Genomic DNA, 24965 nt, shown 5'->3' with positions numbered 1-24965 from the left:
AGGAAACATCTGAAATGCATATAAAAGAAAAATATTAGATGGGTTTGATTGTTCAGCATATAATACTTTTTTTTTCTTTGGTTCAGTTTTATTTCTTTTAAATTCATAGTGAAACAGACGTGTACATTTTGTCTAATTCACTTTGAACAGTTGTGTTTTTGCAATGGACATGGTTGACTAGCTTGTGCTTTTGTTTTCTTGCAAGGTGGTGACATTGTGGTACAGAGCTCCTGAAGTTCTGTTGACTGGTCAGTATGCCACCGCTGTTGACATGTGGAGCTGTGGTTGTATATTTGCTGAACTCTACCTGAGGAAGCCGCTGTTCAAAGGGAGCTCAGAAGGAGACCAACTGAAAAAAATATTTGAGTAAGTGTTCAGGAGTACATCCTTCTTTAACTAACGAAAACAATTATTGTTTGTTTTCTTTAATGTTCTTGAGAGTAGGATTGATCTTTATTATTTATTGCACAGTGGCTGAGAGGTTAAGCACTTGGCTGGGGTCTTGGTGAAGACTGAGTTTTGAATTTCAGTATTCAGTGATGGGAATTTTCCAAAAATTTTCAGAATTCCGAAAATTTCTTCTAATCTGATGTTCCCCAACATTTAAAAAAAAAATCCTATTTTTAAAAAAAAAAAAAATTTTCTGGAAAAAAAATCGATTTTATAATTTTTTTTCCATTTTTGGAAGAATGCGAAATAAGATTTGATTTGTTTTGAACAAGCGCGCATCTGGTCTTTTGACACAGTTAAAGTTCTATTTTTTAAAAATCTCGTGTTATTGTTTTGTCTTATAAGTCTAGGTCTAGATTCAGATCTAGGTCTAGAGTCGTTTGAATCAGTCTAGATATATATATTCTAGATAAGATATCTAGATTCATTAATTTGAATACTTTTGATCTAGATTATCTAGATCTAGAGCGTCTAGACTTCAATGGCTGCTTGCCAGTTTTTGGAAAGTATCAAGAGTTGAGAGTATCTTTATGCCTGGCCGCTATCTGCTTTTTGCTCTGTTGATACAATGCCGAATGGCCCCTAGATTTTTAAAATTTGAACCCTGCCTGCCAACTTCCATGAGTTCAAATGCGATTAGAATTATTTTATGTTTGTTTATTTTGTAAAATGTTTTACATGTTTCGGATGCTCCTTCAGAGTTGAAAATAGTTTACTTCCTAGCCCAAACCTCTTGCAGGACAATGGGGGATGGGAGCAGGCAGGGTTTGAACCCAGGACCATTGATAAATCCAAATGACAGGCAGTCACTTCTTGTAAACAACTTGTAACAGCATGAAAAAGAGTCACATAAGGAAGACTCAAAATGCAGTTTTATTGCTAAACATTCTCTTCCTCTAAGCATTGCTCCTCATCTGGTTGTTCTTGCTTGTCTTGCTGCAGAGGTTCAGCAGCTTTCTCTCAATTGCTTTTCAAGTTTAATAAACAGTTTCTCCTGTATAAAATTTAATAATCAGTGAAACAAACAGAAGTGTAGCTCATACTTTAGAAGTATTTCCAAAACTCAGGTATTCATGTTTTGATTTTCAAACAAATTAATTCTATATAGTTGTTTGAGAGAGAGAGAAGTTGTTACAATACCTCTAAAGCAATTATCAATTGTAGAATGTTCAGACTGCCTGGACCCGGATATAAAGCATCTATCTGCAAAAAGCTATCTCCTTAAATCTATATGTACAAACAATAGTGCCTTGCATGCATTTTGTGTGCATGTGTGTAGTAAAGCTTATGCAGTGCAATTATTATGTAAGACAATATTATTTAAAGAAAATATTAAATAAAATGATGCTACATAATTTTTAAAAAATTCAGCAACATCTTCTTTTAAGTCACAGCGACAGGCCAGTTAAAAAACAGGGGTGTTCCATCACTGAGTATTTTAAGAGTGCCCCTGAGACCACCCAGCTCTAATAGGTGCCTGACTTTAGGTGGGGGAAGTAAAGATGGTTGGTCATTGTGCTGGTCACATGACACCCTGCTAGTTAACTGTTGGCCAAAGAAATAGAGGAGCTTAACATCATCTGCCCTATAGATCGCAAGGTCTGAAAGGGGAACGTTACTTTTTAAAAAATTTTTAAATTAATTTATCCTTCTTTAACTAGCGGAAAACAATTATGTTTGATTTCTGTGACTCTCTTGAGATTAGGATTGGCCTTTATTATTTATTGCACTGTGTGCGATATTTAAAGCACTGTTTCTCAAATATTTCCTCATAAGTACCCCCCTTTACTTTAAACCAACCTCCTGCCCCACCCCCTCCTTTTCCCATTCATAAGCACCATAAAGCACAAAAAAAAAAAGCAATTAATTTTTCTCATGAAAAAGATGTCCTTTTCTAGAATACCTTTATGCTTACCCCCCACCCCAGTGATACATGAAACTTGTCTTGAGAAACGCTGATTTTAAATTAAATCAATAACAGCAAATCTTTATATCTGAAAAAAAAATTTGCAAACTGACTTGATAATGCAGACATTTTTGTAAGTAGTCTGCTAGTTAGTTGTGTTAATTACTCTAGTTTCTTATCTTATCGCAGAGTGATAGGGCGTCCTGAGCATACAGAGTGGCCAGAGGATGGAGTCTTGTTGTGGTCTTCATTTAAACCAACTCTTCCTCCTCCTATTGAATCTTTTGTCCCGGAGATAGACAACTTAGCCAAAGACTTGCTAGAGGTACTGATCTATTGACAACTAACATGGCAGTCCACATGTACATATATGTAGTCAATGAACTATCAAAGATAGCATCTTTTTTTTTTTTTTTGGCTATGAAATTTCTAATGCTTTTTTTTTTAAAAAATAACAATTGTTATATTTTAATTAGTTACTTGTTATATGTTAAAAATATTCTTAGAAATAAAATTGTCTGTTCCAGAAAGTGCCTATTTTCAATCCTAGCATCTTTTTATTTTTTTATTTATGAAATTTCTCTTGTCATCATTTTTTTAAAATAACAATTGTTATATTTTAGTTATTCGCTTGTATATAATTTTTTAAATGTTAATAAATAATAAAATTTTCTGTTTCAGAAAATGCTTATTTTCAATCCTAGTCGTCGGATTATGGCAAGAAATGCTTTGAACCATGCCTACTTTAGAGAGGATTTGGAAAGCATAAGGACCACAAGTTCTCTTTCTGAAAATGACAGTTTCTCTGACAGCCGTTCAGACACACCTGTCAGCAAATAGATATTTCTGCATCCCACAGGGACTTTTCTGTAATGGGCTTTGTCATCTGGTTTCTATCAACATAGTTCATCAATTTTTTATTCGTTGGACTCTTTTTTGGGAGAACATTGAGAACACTGCTCTATATTTTACCTCAAAGGCTGTGGCGCACAGCACATTGTGATGCTTTTACCTATCAATGTCGGTAACAGGACCAAATAATTATTCATGGCAATTCATTTCCAGGCTCCACTCCTTTATGTGGCTAAAGGACCAATCATTAACAATTCACTAAGAGGCTCTCTCTCTACCTGTTAAGTGGAAAAAGAAAGGACCATTCAATTCATCATCAAACCTCACTAATTGTATATATTTTATGTAATAGCATGTCATGGAAGTCTGTTGTCTTGCTGTAATATGATGTAATGGTAGTCTACATACTAAAGAGAAAAGTTCAAAACTTGAACGTCAGAATCACTCAATACAAAAGTGAACCTAAATCTCATTTCACGAGCTGATATTTTTTTGTTTCCTGTGATTGAAAAGTTTATAAGATGTTTTGAAGTCATCACATGGATTGACTTGCTACATATGACCAGATCTGACAGTCACTCTCATGTTTATAACTTGTTTATTTAATCATTCCTGCATCAGCTTGACCTATTTTTGGATTCAAAGACGTTTGTTGTATTCAGTTGATTGCCGACCTAATGAAATACTATGAACACTAGACAATGAACACAGGTCATCAAAGTGTTAAGTTTTAAACCTTGTTTCTGGTGTTTGTTTGTTTTTTTACTTATTTTCGGATTCTCACATGTTAAAAGATAAGATAAACGCAAACAAAATGTTAAGTTTTAACAAAGAAAAACTCATTGTTCAGAAACAAAATTTCAGCTGAAAGAATGTCTTTTAAAAAGAAAGATGCTTTTGAAGATTTTTTTCTTATTTCACTGTAATTTGTGTTTTATAATCACATTCAAATATCTACACATATACTGGTATTTCAGTATACGTTGCTTTGTATTCAATGCAATGTCTTTGATACCAAACGTAAATCTATATTAAAGAACTTTTAAACATTTTCATCTGCATTCTGAATGTTTGAAGGCTGAATACTACTACAGCTATCTGCAAATTATAAGATATTAAATTAATTGCTGACCGACGTAGAAACATTTCAGAATGTCTATTTAATGGATTTTGTGCAGCAATGAAATTATTGCCGCTTACATTTGATTGTTCGACAGAAATCAAATAGTAACATCTGTTGTACCGGTACTTAAAATTGTGACATTATTGATATGTCAATGTCACAGAGTGACTAGTCCATTCAAATCAATAGATACTTTTAGTCATTGGTCTCTTATAATGTTATCAGATCGTTATTTCTGTACTCCATGTGACCTTGTAAACTAATTGAGCCTCACCATGTCTAAGGTGGCCTGGAGACTAATTAAAGCAAGATGGGTTCTTAATGTTTCCACGTTGTACATTTTGACAATCTAGATAAACATTCTTGCTCAAATCATTTGTTTCTTGTGCAAGCAGTGATTGTAATAACAGTGTTAATTTTAGACTCTTAGGGAGTCTCTGTTACAATGTTCATTGGGTGGTGAATACATCTTGTTGTTTTCAGAAAAAACAGAATTCCTTTTTATGAAGTAAATTATTTTTAAGTAGAGAATCATGAATAGATTGTACACACGCTATGGATTAAGCAATAATGTACATTATAATCCAAATTCAATAATAAATTCACATGAAAAGATATAATATAAAACTTGAAACACTTAAATTAAAAACCCCTGAAATGAACTCTTCTTCTCTATATTTAGGCTTTCAGACCAAAAGTTCAAGAATGTACTGTCATCTTAAAGGAGTTACTTCCCTTTCATGAATTTACTCTTCAATTTAGAAGCTCAAGAAGACAATGCATAAATATCTCCTTGTTTACATTTCTCTTGAGACCTTGACTTTTACCTGGCCCTCATCTTTTGGAGGGGGGTTTTCAGTTCAATTAAAACTAGAAGCGATAGTGAAAATTAGTGAAAAAGAAATGTAAATCCTTTCCTTGTTTCTGTGAAACATTTTCTTTAGTGATGACCTGATCTGATCTACTAGCCTGAGGCCATTCTAACACTGTAAAGGGACTTTGATTGTTTATGTGTGTTTCACATGACAATAGGGAACATTAGTTTTACATTACAAGAGAGATGTGATAGACTAGTTAAACTAACTTCAATTAAAGAAGAGTGTGCAATGCATTTGTTTAAATCGCTATATTTATTTTGTATACCGTTTTTTTCTTCTGTAGAAATTGTATTGATATTAAATGAATAAAAATGTTAAAAGACTAGTGTGAGGTTGACTCGGATATGTTTGTGTAGAGGCGATTAAATGAAAGTTTGATGATAATACTCTAGAAGTTTGTCGATGAGAGAAGAGAGAGAGAGAGCAAACCAACTGTCTCATTTGACTTATCCTATTGATATCAGTTTGTGTAAACAAAAGACCATCTGGTAGTCCATGTTAATATTGTCAAGGTAATAATAGGATATTCTAAACTTAATCAATTAAGTACGTCATCTTTTTATTTTTGTCTTTTTTTGTGTGTTTGTTTTTGTAAATATATAAGGGGTGAACTAATAGCGCAGTCTGTGGTACAAAGTATGGAAGCATTAAATGTGTACTTTGTTCTGCAATAATTGCAGTCACTTTTTTTATAGCTTATATATATATTAGAATAAAACATAACATTAAGAAAGTGGGTACTGATGTGTATTCAAAAGAAGTCTAGATCTAGATAATTAATCTTTTGAAAGAAGCATTTGAAACTCTTTCTTTTTTAACTTATTTTAAAAGTTTTTTTTTTTTGTAACATTCTTCAGATCCTTCTTTTACTGATATACTAGCCATTTGGAATAGCAACATTTTTGTTTACATTTGAACAATTTGTTTTAGATCTGCTATGAGCTTATACCTTTTTGTAACCAACTACAATTGAATCAATGCAAATTATTTGTAATAATATATCAACACTGTAAAAATTTGAAACTCATGTTTGTTTTTTAGGTTCCTGTAAAGATTTGGAACTCGTGTTTGTTTTTTAAGGTTCCTGTAAAAATTTTGGAACTTCTTTAGGGGTTCCTGTTTAATGTTGACACTTGCAGTATTTCCAGTGTAATGTGTTACTGGTGACCGACAGAATTGGTGTTGTAAATCATGTTTTCTCTAAAGTGCTTCATCTATTGCAAGTGTATTTGTTTTGTTGTTGCTTGCATGTTTTACCACAAGAAAAATACAAAGACCTGTAATTATATTTGTTCTCAATAGTCTCTCAGTATTGTACAGATTGAAAGAATAGGCCGTTAGCTTATTGTAATCTTAAAAATATTCATTCAAAGGGGTAACAATTAGAATTAGAATCCCCAAAGGGGATAGATTGTATTGTATTAAATGGTAAAGCTGGTGATTCATCCATGATTCCTCCCTTAGAGATTTAACTATTAAAAGTATGGAAAACTTAAGTTTCTTCCATTTCTTCTACTCAGTCCAACTTTTTATGTTATGCTCAACCCATTATGTCCATCCTTCATAAATCAGATTTGTTTAGTTGAAGACCAAGACTTCCAAGTGATTCCCTGCTCAAGTGTTCAATACCAGGAGGTTTTGTTGTTTTTATCTCCACATAATTTTCATCCCCCCCTCCACATACACATTTCAAACCAAAACCCAATTCTCCCACACACAGCCTTCCTTTTTTTTTTGATGTTATCAATTACAATGTTCTAACACACAGCCTTCCTTTTTTTTTTTTTTGGTTGATGTTATCAATTACAATTTCTAACACACAGCCTTCCTTTTTTTTTGGGTTGATGTTATCAATTACAATGGTCTAACACACAGCCTTCCTTTTTTTTTTTTTGGTTGATGTTATCAATTACAATTTCTAACACACAGCCTTCCTTTTTTTTGGGGGTTGATGTTATCAATTCTAATTTATTAGGCCTCAGTTTCCAGTTCTCATTTTTTGTTTTTTAAATAAAAAGTACCAACAATACAATGTATAAATAAATACTAAAAAAAATTTTCTTTGCCAAAACTTTTAAAATTTGTTTCAAGTCACTGCACATTATTAGCTCATTTATTCTATGTATATACAGTCTGTTTTTGTTCAGTCTTTATTGTAGCCATTTATGTTTTCACATTTGATTTTTTATTTGACCTAACTGCTGCAAAACTGGTTACAATGGCATGTTTTCTTTTTGTAATAAATACTCGCTTAGGTGTTTGTGCACAAGTGCTTTGTGATGTGTTGGGGTCAGTTCATGAGGATAATAGGTTTAAAAGACAGGGGATAGAATGAGTGAACGTTACTGTCAATGGTTTGTTTTCAATTATAAAGTTTTGATTTAAAACCAGCATTTCTGTCCATCACACATACACACTTGCCTCCTCTCCATACAAAGTACTCTGCTGCTGGTTTTTGTTTTTGAATGAAATGTTTTTTGTGCATGCTATAAATTTATTGTTTGCACAGAGTTACTGAACCAGCATTTTTTTTTTGGTAGACAAAATCTGAATTAAAAAATGTCCATTTGATACTTAAATATATTCCAAAATAGGGTGATTGTTTTGATTGTTTGTAAATTGCCTCTGAGTCATTTGTTTAAGTATTCTTGCAAAACACAACAGTCTCAATATACTTCATTTACATTCATGATGCCCTTGGGTCAAATGGTATGAGCTCTGCATTGCCATCACAACTGTCCCAAGTTCAACCCTGCCTGCTGCCCTCCTGCAGAGGATCAAAGCTAGGACATAATAAACTTCATTTATGAAAAACATCCAAACATAGGAAACAAAACATAAATGCGCTCAAAAGGCTTGGAGAATATTGTCTAAAGTTACTCTACAAAAATGTGTTTCTACATTTGGCCGAGTTCATATTTGTCAACTTTGGGCTCTATTACTTTTACTTTTGTGTGTGTGTGTGTCTTCAGTTAACTGGTCTGCCAACAACTTGTTCATCTGTATCCAGTGCGGCTGGTCTTTTAAGAGATTTCATTCATACACATTTTTGCCATTCACTGGGTCTCTGGATACATCTAAATCAATTGAATTCAACTTTCGGTAGAATCTAAGCTAAATACCATATGACATTTTTGACTAAATGGTCTGAATCTAAAGACATAAGATTAAATAACTTTCTAGGTATCTTTAATAAAAAAAAATGACTAAACTTCTGACACCAACATATTCGCTTAGCACAAACTACTTTCTTACTAATTGAGAATGTGTGGCCATCAAACAGTTTATAAGCAAAACTATTATTTGCTGTTTTATTTGAATGCATTTCGATAGTCAACCATTTTGTTTCCTTACAGTTTTTGTTTGATCATCTAGATCAATATTATTTTGCTGCTTGCCTCCCCTTGTGTCTCTAATCAAAGTCACTGTTACAGTTGGTAGCACCGTCCAATGGACACATTCCATCCTTTGTGTTTTTGTATATCTAGGTTTTTTTTTTTTTAGTTTTTTTTTTCTCTGTACAATTCCATGCTGCATTATGCTTGGGACCAATATATTTCTGAATGATATTCTACATAGACTTGTTATACTGATCAAGTTTTGAAAATGGTTTATGATCAAAACTGCCATTTTATTTGTCACTTGTTTGTTGTTTCTTCCTGGTTTTGTGCATTCATTTTATTCTCCCTATACAAATTGTGTATTTTATCAAAGTGCAAAGATTAAAATTGGTCAAAATCTTAATGCATAAAAAGATAATGTAAACTTAGTGTATTTAAAATGTATGTTACTTTTAAAACTGCTTTTGATATTAATGTAATTTTGAAAAAAAGATGTAGTAATGTTTTAAAACAAGTCAAATTTTTTTTTCAATCAATTCCTACAGTATGTTCAAAGAATACAGAAAACTATTCATATATTACTTTCTCACTTGTCTTACCTTTGCAAATATATAAATATATGCAAAAGGGATCTTACTTAACATTATTCAATAATCAATGAAGTTATCTTTCTGAAATTTCAATGTGCTGTCTTGCCTAAAGAATAGGTGTGAACTTTTAGATAAGGAAAATTTGTTAAAATGATTTTAAAAATTTAAAGTTTTCATTTAAGTCAAAAGTGTGAGTCAAATGTAGGAATTAGAAAAACATTGTCTAATTTTTACAAAAAGGAAAAAAAAATATCTTGTGTTTTTTTTTTTGTTTTTGTAAAGGGTAAAAGATGAACATTTTTCCAACTGTTGATGTGGTGTATGATATCAATAAGTGCCTTGTGCTCTATGACTTGTGTGTGTTGTCAGCTGTTTGTGGTTCGTTTGTGAACTTTTTGCTATTATAAATCATATATTATCTTTTAGTTGACATAATAAAGTGAATAGGAAAATTTCTGCTGTCTTTGTTTCCTGTGTACTGTTTGATATCAAGACACATTGACCAAGACTGTTAATGAGACACCATGGTCACATTGATCAAGACTGTTAATGAGACTCCACAGACACATTGACCAAGACTGTTAATGAGACACCACGGACACATTGACCAAGTCTGTTAATGAGACACCATGGACACATTGACCAAGACTGTTAATGACACACCACGGACACATTGACCAAGACTTAATGAGACAACACAGTACACATTGACCAAGACTTTTAATGAGACACCACAGTACACTGGGAAGGGGGGTAAAGGAAGACGAGTGTTGAGGTAAACAGATTGGCCAGACTTTTATGAGATGGTAGTTTGCAGGCTTAAATGCCGAAATAAAACTTCCATTCTGTAATCATTATCTCAAGTGAATCTAGAGTTGCTACTTATTTCAGTTCTTAGTAACTATAAAGCCTCGGGTTTCATAGCACCAAAACCACTTCGTAGAAAATTGTAAACAAACTGTAGCTTTAACTTGATGTCAACGAAGTTGCTGATTCGTTAGGTCTGAAAACGGTAGTCATGTTGTAGTGGTCTCTCAACGGAAATAATCAGCTCCAATGTGAATGCCACCTTCTTAATGTGGTAACCCATTTTGTGTATTTGGACAGCACACTGTCCAACGACACATCCATTTCTGGAAATAGGTATAGACAACTGTCTGACTCAGGACAACGATGCTTTTAGTTGCCTACAACTCAGAGAATGGCTGTATATGTCTACCAACAAAAATCTGTGTCTACAAAACAGTGGTCCTCTTTGTATGGCCCTGACATTTGGGTATTCTTTAAGAGATCTCTTTGATGATGCCCAGTAGAGAATCGGCGCCATTATCTCGATTGACCGTCGGAAATGATTTTATCCAACAGACAAGCATGGACCGTGGGCTTGTCATCCCCAGCTCTGTGTGAGGGATCCACCATGCCATCGACCATAAAGCTGGACCTGGTCTGTGGCATTTACACAGCGCACTGCCCCCGGAATAGAACCCTACTTTTAACAGTCGAATATTCCAATTCTGTAACCGTCACAATATCCACCTGCCCACGATATGACCCCTACAAGTGTGGTGAAGTTGTAAGACATGTCATCATCTTCAGCCTTGTCTGGAGAACATGCTTGTGGGGCAGCTTGGTAACATTCAACATGCTAACGTCCATCTTCGCCAATTGATTTCCTTGACCACCATCAGGGCTTATCTCTCCAACCTCGGCAGTCGTCTGTTGGGTCCAGACCTTATCGATAACATTCAATGTGCAAATGGCCCATCAACTGCTGCACCAGATTTCATTGGAATCTTCTGACCGCATGCCAAAGCACTATAGATATGGGTGCCTATTAGCCCTCACTGGCATTGAGGAAAACAGCTGGCAACAGTTGGCCTCAGAAAAAGACAGCTGGAGAGATCTCACGATGGTTGCGGAACTCAATTCGAGGGCTAAAGAAAAGATCTTGCCGGAGACAGCCGCTGACGACGAAGTGAGATCTAAAACGGCTGTCGGATGTGGACTAATATGTAGGTCAAATGTGGTCTGCGTGGTCACTGCAAATACTGCACTCATCCTTAACCTTTGGAATCGAAGCCTATTTAAATCTGAACATCGAGGAGACGAGTGGGCTGTGCAGTAGTTTTATGTTAATGAAATCCCAACAATCACAAGACTGAGAGGTTCAATATTTATTTTAAATTTATTGTCTACATGCAAGATATATAAATGTAAGAGATGGTTGTTTTTTTCATATAATATATACTTTTTTTTTTTTGCTTGCCCTGGATGTGGCAAAATATGTAGGTCACAGCCGGGGTTGTGCAGCCACGGGAAATACTGCAATCCGCACTAATCTTCGGACTCGAAGACAAGTCTTATTATTATTATTATATACTTTTTTTAAAATTCGCAATTAAAAAAAAAAAAAAATGTTTCAGGTTCCACCGAGATTTGAACTCGGATCGCTGGATTCAGAGTCCAGAGTGCTAACCATTACACCATGGAACCACATATCAAGTAATTGTTCGCAAAGGTATCACTGCTAAACTTATTTTTATTTGCGTTCTCTTTTTATGAAGTTTATAAATTATTTGTTTACTAATATAACCTTCATTACCAGAGAAGGCAAAATCTGTAACAACCGTTGTGTCTATGAGAATAATCTAGCTGTTTTAAAGTTATATAACTGTTTAGTCTGAGCCTGAATTAGATGTAGTAAGTTATGTAAGCTGAACAAAATCTCCTTATTTTAATTGTATCAGTAAAATTTTAAAATTATTGGATGTAGATCTAGATTATTTAAATTTTAAATTTATTTTTAGTGATAATTTAAAAAAATTGTGTAAAGTGTTATTACTAAATAAATTGTCTAAATTAGTCTATGACTAGTAATACTAATAGTAATTACTAATAGTATCATAAGTATGACTATGTTAATTATTAATTATTATGTAATGTTATCATTGTTATGTAAAGACACTCACTATAGTCACTAGACTCTAACTCTAACTGCTAACTAAATAGACTTACAACTTAGAAAGTATGTATGTACTTTACAACTTAGAAAGACACACTAGCTAACTGTAGTTACCACTACTACTTATAAACTTAAAAAACTACTTAGATCTATATTATCTATAAAGTGAAACATGTCTTCTAATAGACTACTTAGAGTGACTTTGGGGACTTAGAGCTACTCTAGAATACTCTAGATCTAAAATCTAAATCTAATCTAATAATAATAATGCGGCAATGTCTTTGATTCCAAAGATTAAGGATGGAGGAAGTGTTTCACATGACTATGCCAACCTACTTGAAATCTCTATTTCGCGCAAAGTGCAGCAAAGCTGTTTTGTGCTGATGGTCTATTTAAGTTTTCTTTCCATCTTCTGCACCTGTCTTCAATAATTATCATGGTTTTTCTTTGAGTCTCAAATATTTGACAAAGGCTTTTGTGAGAGCTCTCCATCTGTCTCTTTCATAGGCCATCTGTCACCAGCTACTTTCCTCTATGTCAGTGAGGGTGAAATGGCGCATGAGTTGATCTTTATATAGCACTTATGGGGGCACCTCTGTTATGCCATCTTACTTTAAGCTCACCAAAGAAGATCGCCTTGGGCATGCAGTTGTCTCCCATGTGGGATAAGTGTCCGATGTTGTGCAGCTGTCGAATCATTTAATTAGGTACACTCGAAGTAGATTTACTTAGTCTTCTTAGCCTAGTGTGCTACTCAGACTACTGAGTACTAGAGTCAAGTCTGTAGAGATCTAGATCTCGTTATAGTTTAGTTTTTATAATTATATAAATATGTTTATATATCAATATGATTTTACTTTATTATGACTTGCCACCACATGGTGATGTGACATGGCATCACTGCCAGTGGTGATGTAAATTAATTATAAATTGTTCAAATATTGAAATATATAATTTTAATCTAGATCTAGAAAGAAATTTAGGTCTAGGTTCTAGATCTAAGACTGGCTGGCTGTGAATATTGTTTAGTCATAGTCAAGAAAATAGTAGGTCAAGTAATTTGGAATGCCCAATTTGAATATCAATCTAGAGATTTTAGTGGCCTACTTCTGTGTCTAATTTTAGGTGTAATGACCTGTCACCTGTGAGTGTGACAACTGTGGGCTGTGTTCTACTGGTAATGTACTGTCTGCTGGTTGTGATTACTGAATTTGTTGTAAATTTATTGTAGCTAGAAAAAAAAAAGTAGTATGAGTAATTTATTATCTAGATTTAGATTTAGAACAATTTAGATTAAAGTTGATTTAAGTGTAAAAGTCTAGATCTAGATTTAGTTAAATGATCATAGGATGATTATTTTTTTGATAAATAGGCCTAGAATTATTATTGAAATATTTTACTTAGTGTCAGTATGTAAGTTATTCCTCTATCACAATAGATCTTTATAATATCCATGCCTGGAATAGCTGTAAATATCACTCATTTTAAGTTAGGCCACAAGTCTTTACAGCCTTGACCTTGACACAGGTAATCTAGATTTTTTTTCCCAAGCAACCAACTGTTAATCATGCAGGTCAATCATGCTAGATAGTAGTTACACAACAATGACCATTGTTAATGTCATTGTATGCTTATTCGGAACATAATCATCTTCTTTTTTGAAGTAACGTCTGTATTCTATAAGATAAGATCTGCAATTAATTAGATATTTACATTGACATGGAATATTCTTAGTCAGATCTGGTTGGTCTAAGTGACATAAAAAAACTTTATTACTGCTTTAAATATTTTTTTTAAAAAACCTTTAAGGTAAAACAGATAAGTCATAACATTGAAAAAAAACAACACACAATTAAACATTTTAATGCTAAATGTTTTAATGCTTTATTTACTATAAAATTATAACAATAAAGTACACACAAAAAAAAAGCATGAAATGTACAGCATTATCCTGTATTACCCATTACTAACAAGCTATATTTTTTAAAACAACAGATAGCAATTAGGGTTTTGAAGCATTCAAAGATCATGTCCATAGAAAAAGATTTTAATATTTGAAGTGCAGTGAAGCTGAACACACTGAGCATTCACTGTATACTGATATGCTTATTAGTTCTGTTATAATCATAAATTTCTTTTTTTTTCTATCTCTTTTCATTGAGATGCAGTCATCATTAGGCATTTTTCAAGTTTGTTGGTTTTGATAAAGTCTATAGATTCAATCCCCTTGTAATAATCATGAGTGACAAAATTATAAAAAATAATTATACATTATAAATGATGGTGTCTTAGAAGTAAACATAATATGGTATGATATAACACTAGGACCTAATAAAAAATTGTATGATCCTTTTAACACTGAAACTCGTGTTTTTTGTTCTTATTCATTTATTTACTCTCTGGTTCTCGTCCTTATTGCTTATGATGACTTTGTGAACTGTTGATATTTCTCTGAGACCTTAAATACAATATTATAATTATTTATAATTATTATTTATTACATTTTTTTTTTTTCACAAAACCATACATCAATCAAATTTGATAATGTAACAAATATTATTCAAACCTAGCTAGGATAACAGCATAAATTTAAGTACCCCCCCCCCCAAAATATTTCCATATGAAGTAATATTATATTATTACTTAGATAAATGATAACTTATACACATTATCAAGATTGATTCTATAATTTGCAATTATATGGTAAGATGTCCTACATAACAATAATATAAGATAATATAGGTTAAAACTGAAAAATATATATTCTAAATAAAGTCTTGAGATCAACTGGTTAAAATATCACATTTGCCTCCCTTCTTCAATACATAAAATACAATGTAGCCTACATTTATCTAATAATTACACTAGAAAATTTCATAGTGAACAATTGTAAGTGTAATTTATATAATAACCACTGAAAGCAAATGTTTGTTGTTTTTAATTTTGTTTTGGACAATGTTCATAGTTATCTTGTTTTGATTGAAATTCAATTGCCACCATTTGAAAATGTTTAGTCTTGAATGTACTTTTTAAAAATACTATTGAAAAATGCTGTGTTGTATTGCTCAAATTTGTGTAGTTTGTTCACATTTTTGCTTATATCTTCTTATCTTATAAATTACAGATGCCCTTCTTAACTGAAGATAATTACATCCTATGCATATCTATTTGTCAGTATGGTTGTGCAAGTTAATTAGAGAATTAAATTTGCTAAGTCATTGGTTTCTCAGCTGATTAAGGCAACCCTTTCCTTGCTTTAATGGCACTAGGGAAGAAGTAGCATTTCTAAGAATTTGTCCTAGCATATGGAATAAGAAATGTGCCTTTATCTTTGTGTCTTTCTGGGTATTTTATTAGGTTGTGTTTTTGTTTTTTGTAAATTATGGTTAAGTGTTTTATGTATTTTAGCTACTTTATTTTTTAGTCTTCTGTCCTCAACTGTCTCTAAGTTTAGATTTACTTACTATAGGCCTACTTAATGGAACAAAAAGTATTTTGAAAAGAATAAAAAAATAAGGTGTCTAGCTATTCTAACTTGTGCATAGTGCATGTATCTTTATTATTCATGAATACAACATTTTTTTCCTTCTGATCTAATGTCTCTTTATATCACAATGACAAGTAATTATAATCTCATTGTTCTATACACGCTAATAATGTTTACGCACTACCCATCAGGTTTATGCTACGCAAAGCAAAGTTTCTGCTAGTCGCCAACATTGTCAGCTGGCAAGGAGTCGCAGGTTTATTTTACATGGGAGAAATGTCATCCAAAACAGCTATGGTTTCATCAGGTGCAGCTTTACCTGGTAATTAACTCTTTCTCTCCATAATTATTTTCCACATTCCGATGGAATTATTCATTTTGCTCATTTGTATTTCTTTACCCTGTTATTATTAAGCTTCAATAACGTTTTCATTTGTTATCAGAAAATGTTTTATTTGACATAGAATTAAATAAAAGTTTCAATCTTGTGCTCTAACATTTAGCTATAAAAAAAATTCTTTTTAGTATAAGATTGAGATTTTCTTTTCTTTGAGAAGTCATGTTGCAGTCATGCATGAACATTTTTTCATCTTTTGTCTTAATTGAAAATTTACTCTCCCTTTAAATTTGTTTCTCTCTTTGTATCTATGTAGTTTTATTTGTTTGAAATGCTTTTTTTTTTAAGGTCGCTCTGAAAAAATCGGAGTCAGTCCAGTACACACTGTACTGAAGAACCCAACAGTGCCACCCTTCCCTGGACACTTGGATACAGCTATGTTTGGTATGAACTACTAGCAGTAACACTGTTGACAGCTATGTTTGGTATGAACTACTAGCAGTAAAACTTGACAGCTATGTTTGGTATGAACTACTAGCAGTAACACTGTTGACAGCTATGTTTGGTATGAACTACTAGCAGTAACAGTGTTGACAGCTATGTTTAGTATGAAATACTAGCAGTAACACTGTTGACAGCTATGTTTGGTATGAACTACTAGCAGTAACAGTGTTGACAGCTATGTTTGGTATGAAATACTAGCAGTAACACTGTTGACAGCTATGTTTGGTATGAAATACTAACAGTAACACTGTTGACAGCTATGTTTGGTATGAACTACTAGCAGTAACACTGTTAACAGCTATGTTTGGTATGAACTACTAGCAGTAACACTGTTGACAGACCTGATTGTATCCAGATTTTACTGATTCTTAATTAACTTAGAGACTTAATAAAAATGATGTTAGTAATTTTCAAGCACTTTTTATTAGTGTCTATTGAAATATAAGAAACTATGTTAAGATGGAGATAATGAATACTCAGGAAGTTATAAGTAGCCTACCCTATCTTATACTTGACCTAGTTGCGAGTAACATTAGATCCTACTAGTGCCCTTAATTTTAATTGTTTTGTTTGTTTCGGATGTTTCCTTCAAAATTAAGTTTTTACATCCTAGACCAGGACAGTGGGGATGGTTGCCGGGCAGGGCTTAAACCTGGGACCATTGAGACAATAGTCCATAGCACATACCATATAACCAAGCAGCCAATTCTCAGAATGCTTCATGTGTTCTTCTTTATGAATTAGAATAAAAAATGAAATAAATATTTTTGTAAATTTTGTTTGTAGGTCTAGGCTGTTTTTGGGGCGCTGAAAGATTGTTCTGGAAGCAGAAGGGGGTATTTTCTACACAGGTCAGTGATATATTTTTTTTATATATATAAAAAGGCTTGTCTTTGAGTCCGAAGATTAATGAGGAATGCATGTATTTCCCGTGGCTACGCATCCCCAGCTGTGTAATAAAGAACAGCTCTAGATGACCATATTTTTAGGGAAAATTTTGAAAACATTGTAACAGCGAATGGGGGGAATTAAAGATACCTATAATTAGATCAGTAGAGGTGACACAATGGCTGAGCGGTAAAGCCCTTGGCTTCTGAACCAGGGTCCGGGGTTCGAATCCTAGTAAAGACTGGGATTTTCAATTTCAGAATCCACCCAGCTCTAATGGGTACCTGACATTAGTTGGGGAAAAGTAAAGGTGTTTGGTCGTTGTGCTGCCCATAACACCCTTGTTAACCCTAGGACACAGAAACAGATGACCTTTACATCATCTGCCCTATAGACCACAAGGTCTAAAAGGGGAATTTTTTTTTTTATTAGTAGACGAAACCCAGCAGATGCCTTGGTAGGCTTGGTCATGTTCACAGAAGGCCAACTCCCACAAGACATTCTGTATGTTGTGATCTAATAGAAGGCAGGAGAGCCACTGGCTGTCCACTTTTAAAATATACTGATGTATGCAAACGGGACATGAAGCTCTTCAAAATCAACACCAACAATGGGGGAAAAGATGCACTGGATGGATCCACATGGAGAGCAAGCATAAGGAAGGGTCCTGGATTGCAGTTGGCTTACACACCAGAAGTAGAAAGCATGGTGAAAGTGTAAAAGCATGTGGTGATTACAGAGGCTCAAACTGTGACCGCAGCTGTGTATCAAGGATTGGTCTCTTTAGTCACATGAGAAGTTGCAAAGGATAAAAAAAATGATCTGTCCATGGCGTAAAATGCCACAGTTAATGTGTCAAACATTTTTCAATCTTTAGAGTGAAGTCCCATTTAACTTGGATGCCTTCTGTGGATTTCACCTTTTTTTTACTGCATTCATTGTGAAATTCTGCTTTTGTGTCATTGTTATCCTGAAGAACATTTGTTCTAGAATTTTGCTTTTGCACAACAATTAAATAGCTTTTATATAGCTTTTTTTTATATAGCGCTACTTTCATGCTTATAGCATGCTCAGAGCGCTTTGGTCCAATCTCATTTGTGGACCAGTGGGGGGGAGGGGGTTTCTAGGAGTTGGGTTTCCGTGCTGCCTTTAGGCGCTCAGTAAACACAACTCTGCCCGAGTCGGGTGTCGAACCTCAAGCCCCCTTCTAGGTAGCCAAGCCAAGTTCAAGCGCACTTAGCCTCTCGACCACGCTTCCCAATGCAATGAATAAGATGACATGTAAAATAAACAAATATTTTGAAAAAAAATATGTACATTAGTCAACAAAGTTATTTGTTTGATGAATGTATGCTATCAAACTGTCCTGTCTGTTCAAGAAGCATAATACAATGCCAAGTGGGTTGTATTAAGAAAGCCTTGTAGTCAGATTACACAGTTCTCAGGGGTGCTGGATGATGTGTTCTCGATAAACTATACTGTTTGGTTGTTTGGCTAATTCCATTGTGGATTTCTCTCTGGTCAAGTGGCTTGTTGGTGACTTTCTTGCTCAGTACTGGTTAAATTATATAATCTCTTTGAGATAAAAATAGTGTTGTTTTTTTAAATCTTCAAAAATAGTGTCAGTTTTTAGATGATGAATCAGAAAATGTTCTTTTGATAATTTATGGAGTACTCCTTTTTTTTAATGTTATTTAATTATTATGAACTTAATGCCCCTAATTTTTTGACTTAATTGCTAGAAAATTCTTGCTAGTGATATATGGTTTTATTCAGCTGTGAAGGTTGTTCATATTTGCATTTATATTGTTATTGTCATAGAAGTCATGCTGAGATGGACATCCATCCATCCATCCCAGTGGCGCTACAGCCCATGGAGGGCTCTGGCCTGCTTTAACACATTCCTCCATTTAGATATCTCCTGGGCCTTTTGTCTCCATGCCCTAACCCCAAGCTTTTGCATATCTGCCTCCACATCATCAATCCATCACATTCGGGGTCTGCTTTTGGGTTGCCTGCCTTTTGGATTTTACCTGTATACAATTTTCGCTCCTCTGTTATCTGACATTCTTTCAAGGTGACCTGCCCAATTTAGTCTGTTCTTTGCTGAGGTGGACAAGCATAGTGAAACTGAATTTCCCTTTGTTTGGACCAATGAAATTATCATATATTATCAAATAATTTTTAAATGCCTTAAAGAGCTAAGCAACTTTAGGCAAGAGAAGTCGATTCCCTAGCATAGCATTGAAAATGATATGTTGAATACAGTGCAAACAAGAAAACTGGAAAATAGCAGCCACACAAGTTTTAGTAAAGGCATCTGGGGATTTGAAATGGTGTGATCATCATTTGTGTTTAAATGACCATATTGGTAGCAGTAGCAGGCCATTGAGCAATCACAATTCTAAAGGCTGCTCCTGCTCCGACTTTTTAATAGCTTTAGATTTGACTGCAGGCTGTTCATTAATTAAAGAAGGTTTGCAGTATTTGTCAATTCCTTAATTCTTTTTCAGGTTGGCTATTCCGGTGGCTTTACTCCGAATCCAACCTACAAGGAAGTTTGTACCGGACAAACTGGTCACACAGAAGTTGTAAGAGTAATATTTGATCCAAAGAGCATCACTTACTCTGACCTACTGAAGGTAAGATGAGCTACAGAGCTCTAAAGTCCTTGTTTTTTGCTGTCATACATGAGGGAGTTTCATCATTAAGTTAATCACAGTAATCTGTTCTTTATTTCAATTTTTAAGATCCTGCATACATTGAAAAAAAAATTCATTAAGCAATAAAATGCAGTAAGACAGAGAAGAAATTATAGAGAAATAATGTAACTGGTAAAAAAATAAACTTAAGAAAATGAAAAGAGAAAGATTGAGAGCAAGTGTAATAGAAGTATCCAGAAACAAAATGGAAGGTCTTTCTTAACTAAGCAAAAGAGAGCAGGAATTTGTTTTACATGTTCATAAATAAAGATTATAACACCCAGGCCCTAGCCTGCACAAAAAGATGGAGGCTGGCAGCATGAAAGGCTCTAATCTTCACTTTCATTAATCAACCATTTCATGTCTACTTATACTAATTAATAGTAAAACAAATCCTGAACATTATGTTATGCATCAAACCAGTTGCAGGAGATGCTGGAAAAAATAACTATAGTTGGCAATCTCAACCCCAAAAGGACTCTAAAGCCTTAGTAAGCATTATATGCTAGCAGGATTTTGAAGTTGACGTACTTTCAAAGATCTTGATGCCCTACCTTCCAAAAAAATAAACTTTGATTTTAGAGTAAACATTTTCAACCAAAAATGTCCCTTCCTTTAGTTCACACTGGGAAATCCTATAGCAGACGTACATCATTTAACCTCCTTAACTTCTGATGGATCAACTAAAGCAAGTACAGTAATTCCCCATTTCAGACCTTGCGATCTGTAGGGCAAATGATGTTAAGGTCATCTGTTTCTTTAGCCAACAGTTTAAAAGCAGGGTGCCATGTGGCCAGCACAATGATCGAACGCCTTTACTTTTTCCCAACGTATGTAAGCAAGTACATTAATACTAATATTGTCAATTTTTTTTCTTGTTGACATGTTTCCATATATTCCACAATTTAAAGCATGTCATTCAGCTATTAAGGCACTAAGAGAAGGCTCGACATCAAATTGTACAAAAAAAAGAAAAAAAAATTAACTGACTATAAAACAGGTTTTTCTTGTCGCCAACTTTATGTCCCACACAATGCAAGATGATTTGCGTAACATCTCTCCTTAAGATGATTTGCGTAACATCTCTCCTTAAGATGATTTGCGTAACATCTCTCCTTAAGATGATTTGCGTAACATCTCTCCTTAAGATGATTTGCTTAACATCTCTCCTTAAGATGATTTGCGTAATATCTCTCCTTACTTTTCTTTTTGAGCATGTTCAGAACACTAAATGTGGTGATATGGATACTTGTTTATATTTGTGTTTTGAGAATGTGTTCACAACATTGATTTAGTGTGTTATTGTATATACATCTTTTGTCAGTTCATGTGTCATTCTAGTTTATTAAAGCCTTGTTTTAGGTTTCTCTACAGTGTTACTTTAATTCCTATTACACTCAAGTTTGAACATACGGGGAGGATCAATAAGAATTTTCAGTATTGGTTGTTGGGCATTCAGATTAAATAAGAAATCAGGTTTCATTGGGAGTAAAAGACCCTTGATTAGTTTTATTAGCCTCTTATCCTTCCCAAATATTTGTTGGGAGGGGCTAAGTAAAATATTTTTAATTGATTTAATGTCCTGTGGAAGGGCCTGCCATTGAAAGAGGTTCTGTCTAAGGCAAAAATCAGAGAGGAATGGAAAAAGGCGTTCGACAAATCTTGTGTAGTGCCCCAACGGTCCAGCAGACTAAGGGATAGGCGAAGGTGAAGAATGTCTTGAAGAAGGCAGATTACAATTTCTTTCCATCCTATTTGTTATTTCACCATTACACATTCTAGTTTTTCACTAGTTTAATATACATTTTCTTGTTCTATTTAGCTGTTTTGGGAAAACCACAATCCTACTCAGGGCTTTCGCCAAGGCAATGATGTTGGTACACAATACATATCTGCCATCTATACTTACGGTGAGAATCAGCAGACTGAGGCTACTCAGTCCAAAGACAGATATCAACAAGAATTGACCAAGTCAGGCTTTGGGACAATCACTACTGAGATAACTCCAGCCAAAGAGTTTTATTATGCAGAGGACTATCACCAGCAGTACTTAGACAAAAACAAAGATGGTTATTGTGGTCTGGGGGGGACAGGAGTTGCATGTCCTAGAGGATTAAAGACAGCTAAATAGAATGAGCTTTAAAATGTATTCTTAATTATAGTGATGCTAGGAAAAAGTCATTTCTAAATTATATTTATCCTATTAATAATTTTCAAAAAATATATTGATGCTCTGAAAATGTTAATTCTAAATTATATTGAACATATTAATAATTTTCTAAAATTATATTCATGCTATAAAAAAATGTCATTTCTGAATTATATACACATTATTATATGTATGTTCTTTTAAGGGAAAAAAAATCAGTATTGTAGAATGTTAATCAGACTCACATTTGTGTAAGACTAACGCACACTAGTTATAGATTTTTTTTCAGTAACATATATATTTGTTATTGTCAAAAGTGTGCTGGGATTAATGCTTCAATTTTTATTGTGTTATACTTTAGAGACACTGGTTGCTCTAGTCTTTGAATTAAAATGTATTTAAATCAGATCATGGTTTCAGGTGTCTTTAATGTTTTACAATGACAGTTGAGAGAATTTAGAAAAAAAAACAAAGATGTATTCAACTAACTTAACTGAGGGGTTGTTTTATCTTACAGGCTGTTAGCTTGACCAATTTTGTAAACGCAGAATATTTTTATGAGTAATTTTTATGTTGAATGAGAATCTTTATTTCTCAATTTGTCACTGATTTCTATGATAATTGAACAAGTTGTTTACCATCAAATGCCAGACTTTGTTGTTTAGCAAATATCAAAGGATGTTAACTAAAAATATTCTTTTAAATGAAGAACAACAAAATTACTTTTGATTGTTATTATTGTGTGCAGTGAAATGTTTTGAAACAGGCCAATACACACTGTGTCAATGTATTAGGGACACAAAGAGGGGATAATCCTATTGGCATACAAGATGAAAAATGAGCAGACAAACTTTGCCTCTTCAAAATTGTTTAGTCACAGAAGAAGATTCTGCCCCACTCAAAGAGAGGCATCCAACAAGTGATGTGAATTAGGGAGCGTCTTTTAACTCTTTCTCTCCCTAATTATTTACCACATTCTGGTAGAATCAATGCTGGTATCGCCAGTTAGGAGAGAAAGAGTTAATAGAGACTGAAGTAGCCTTCTTCTACTGCACTATTGCAAGCTATTGTGTTTCCCCTATTAAAAAAAAGGAGATAAATCTGATCCAGGAATCTACAAACCATTACTACTCACCAGCATCACATGTAAAACACCAGAACACATAATATGTAGCAACATCTTAACCCTTAAAATGCTGAGCTGTTTTACAATGAGTGCATAAACAATGGAGGCTAAACTACCACACGCGCCTTAAGGGTTAAATCCCTTGGAATTAGATAAACATAATGTTTTTACTCCATACCATCATGGCTTTAATAGGTCTATTTGAAGATTCTTCAAAAGGCTTATTAATAATGAGCCAATAGCTCCCATTTTATTCAACTTTTCATTTGACTAAGTTCATTACCATAGCATAGATTTGAAGATTTTTCAAAAGGCTTATTAATAATGAGCCAATAGCTCTCATTTTATTCAACTTTTTATTTGACTAAGTTCATTACCATAGCATAGATTTGAAGATTTTTCAAAAGGCTTATTAATAATGAGCCAATAGCTCCCATTTTATTCAACTTTTCATTTGACTAAGTTCATTACCATAGCATAGATTTGAAGATTTTTCAAAAGGCTTATTAATAATGAGCCAATAGCTCCCATTTTATTCAACTTTTCATTTGACTAAGTTCATTACCATAGCATAGATTTGAAGATTTTTCAAAAGGCTTATTAATAATGAGCCAATAGCTCCCATTTTATTCAACTTTTCATTTGACTAAGTTCATTACCATAGCATAGATTTGAAGATTTTTCAAAAGGCTTATTAATAATGAGCCAATAGCTCCCATTTTATTCAACTTTTCATTTGACTAAGTTCATTACCATAGCATAGATTTGAAGATTTTTCAAAAGGCTTATTAATAATGAGCCAATAGCTCCCATTTTATTCAACTTTTCATTTGACTAAGTTCATTACCATAGCATAGATTTGAAGATTTTTCAAAAGGCTTATTAATAATGAGCCAATAGCTCCCATTTTATTCAACTTTTCATTTGACTAAGTTCATTACCATAGCTTGCTTTAAAAATAAAAATATTTCAGCATAACTGGTTCATTGGACCAATGGATTCAGGATTTCCTGATAGGGAGAGAACAAACTGCAATAATAAATGGTTTCAAATTAACACCAATAACAGTAAACTCAGGTGTACCTTGTCAGGACTGAGTTGTGACCATTCTGTCTTCTGTTAACCTGGGGGAGGAGGGTGGCATTTGAGGTTGTTTGTTTTGCTTTGTGAGAGAGGGGCTTGAAGCGACAGTGATTTGTTTGTTAATCAAACATTTTAACTTTTGCCATAGAGAGAATTTTATTTTTATGGAAGATTTTTTTTTTGGTTGGTATTTCTGATATTGTAAACTCTGGATTTATAATCATAATTATCACTGTTGCGCCATTACCAGTGGTGCAAATGAATGATATTATTTTAGTATAGAATTAAACCATGTGTCATTAAATCTGAGTTATAAAGTTTATGGTACAAAAGTTGGATAATAATTGAAGAATACTGAACATTTACATAATAAAAAACCCCCACAAAATACTGAAATTTTACAAATAGTATTAGAAGATTCACGAAAAGGGAATCAAACTACCTATCCATCCAGAATAATGCCAATTATAAAGAGTAACAGACTAAAAAATCTAAATATCTAGGTGTTATAATAAATAAATAAAAAATACCATGGTATCTCCAAATTACCAGTATTCAAAACTCAAAAGCATTAGGGCTTAGTAAAA

At 33.5% G+C, this 24965-nt stretch overlaps 2 protein-coding genes and 1 non-coding gene across 14 annotated transcripts in view; 2 read left to right on the top strand and 1 right to left on the bottom strand.

Moving 5' to 3' along the window:
* Positions 1–9594, top strand: part of LOC106060252 (cyclin-dependent kinase 4-like) — a 46781-nt gene extending 37187 nt beyond the window's left edge. For all 4 annotated transcript variants that reach the window (XM_013218055.2, XM_013218058.2, XM_056003955.1 and 1 more), the window contains exons 6-8: positions 206–366; positions 2546–2681; positions 3038–9594. In XM_013218055.2, the coding sequence (XP_013073509.1) occupies positions 206–366; positions 2546–2681; positions 3038–3196 (456 nt within the window). In that variant the 3' untranslated portion in view covers positions 3197–9594. The remainder of the gene's footprint in view (positions 1–205; positions 367–2545; positions 2682–3037) is intronic.
* A 1967-nt stretch (positions 9595–11561) lies between these two features.
* Trnaq-cug (transfer RNA glutamine (anticodon CUG)) lies at positions 11562–11633 on the bottom strand. Its single transcript has one exon. It is a non-coding gene; the product is annotated as a tRNA-Gln (tRNA).
* Positions 11634–11712: 79 nt separating this feature from the next.
* LOC129928999 (peptide methionine sulfoxide reductase MsrA 1-like) lies at positions 11713–22577 on the top strand. 9 transcript variants are annotated; one of them, XM_056045645.1, is made up of 7 exons: positions 11731–11840; positions 13228–13279; positions 15781–15911; positions 16275–16370; positions 17217–17281; positions 19832–19960; positions 21843–22577. In XM_056045645.1, the coding sequence occupies exons 3-7, from the start codon at positions 15785–15787 to the stop codon at positions 22149–22151; spliced, it is 726 nt and encodes a 241-aa protein (XP_055901620.1). In that variant the 5' UTR covers positions 11731–11840; positions 13228–13279; positions 15781–15784; the 3' UTR covers positions 22152–22577. The 9 variants fall into 9 exon arrangements, with proteins under 9 accessions (XP_055901618.1, XP_055901620.1, XP_055901619.1 ...); XM_056045646.1 differs by having other exon boundaries at positions 11739–11849; XM_056045643.1 differs by lacking the exon at positions 13228–13279 and having other exon boundaries at positions 11713–11849.
* Positions 22578–24965: the final 2388 nt, after the last annotated feature.

Source organism: Biomphalaria glabrata, chromosome 11 (assembly GCF_947242115.1).
Source record: "Biomphalaria glabrata chromosome 11, xgBioGlab47.1, whole genome shotgun sequence".
Classification (NCBI taxonomy): domain Eukaryota; kingdom Metazoa; phylum Mollusca; class Gastropoda; family Planorbidae; genus Biomphalaria; species Biomphalaria glabrata.
Note: the sequence above shows the minus strand (reverse complement) of the source record. Positions and strands in the feature narration are given on the sequence as shown.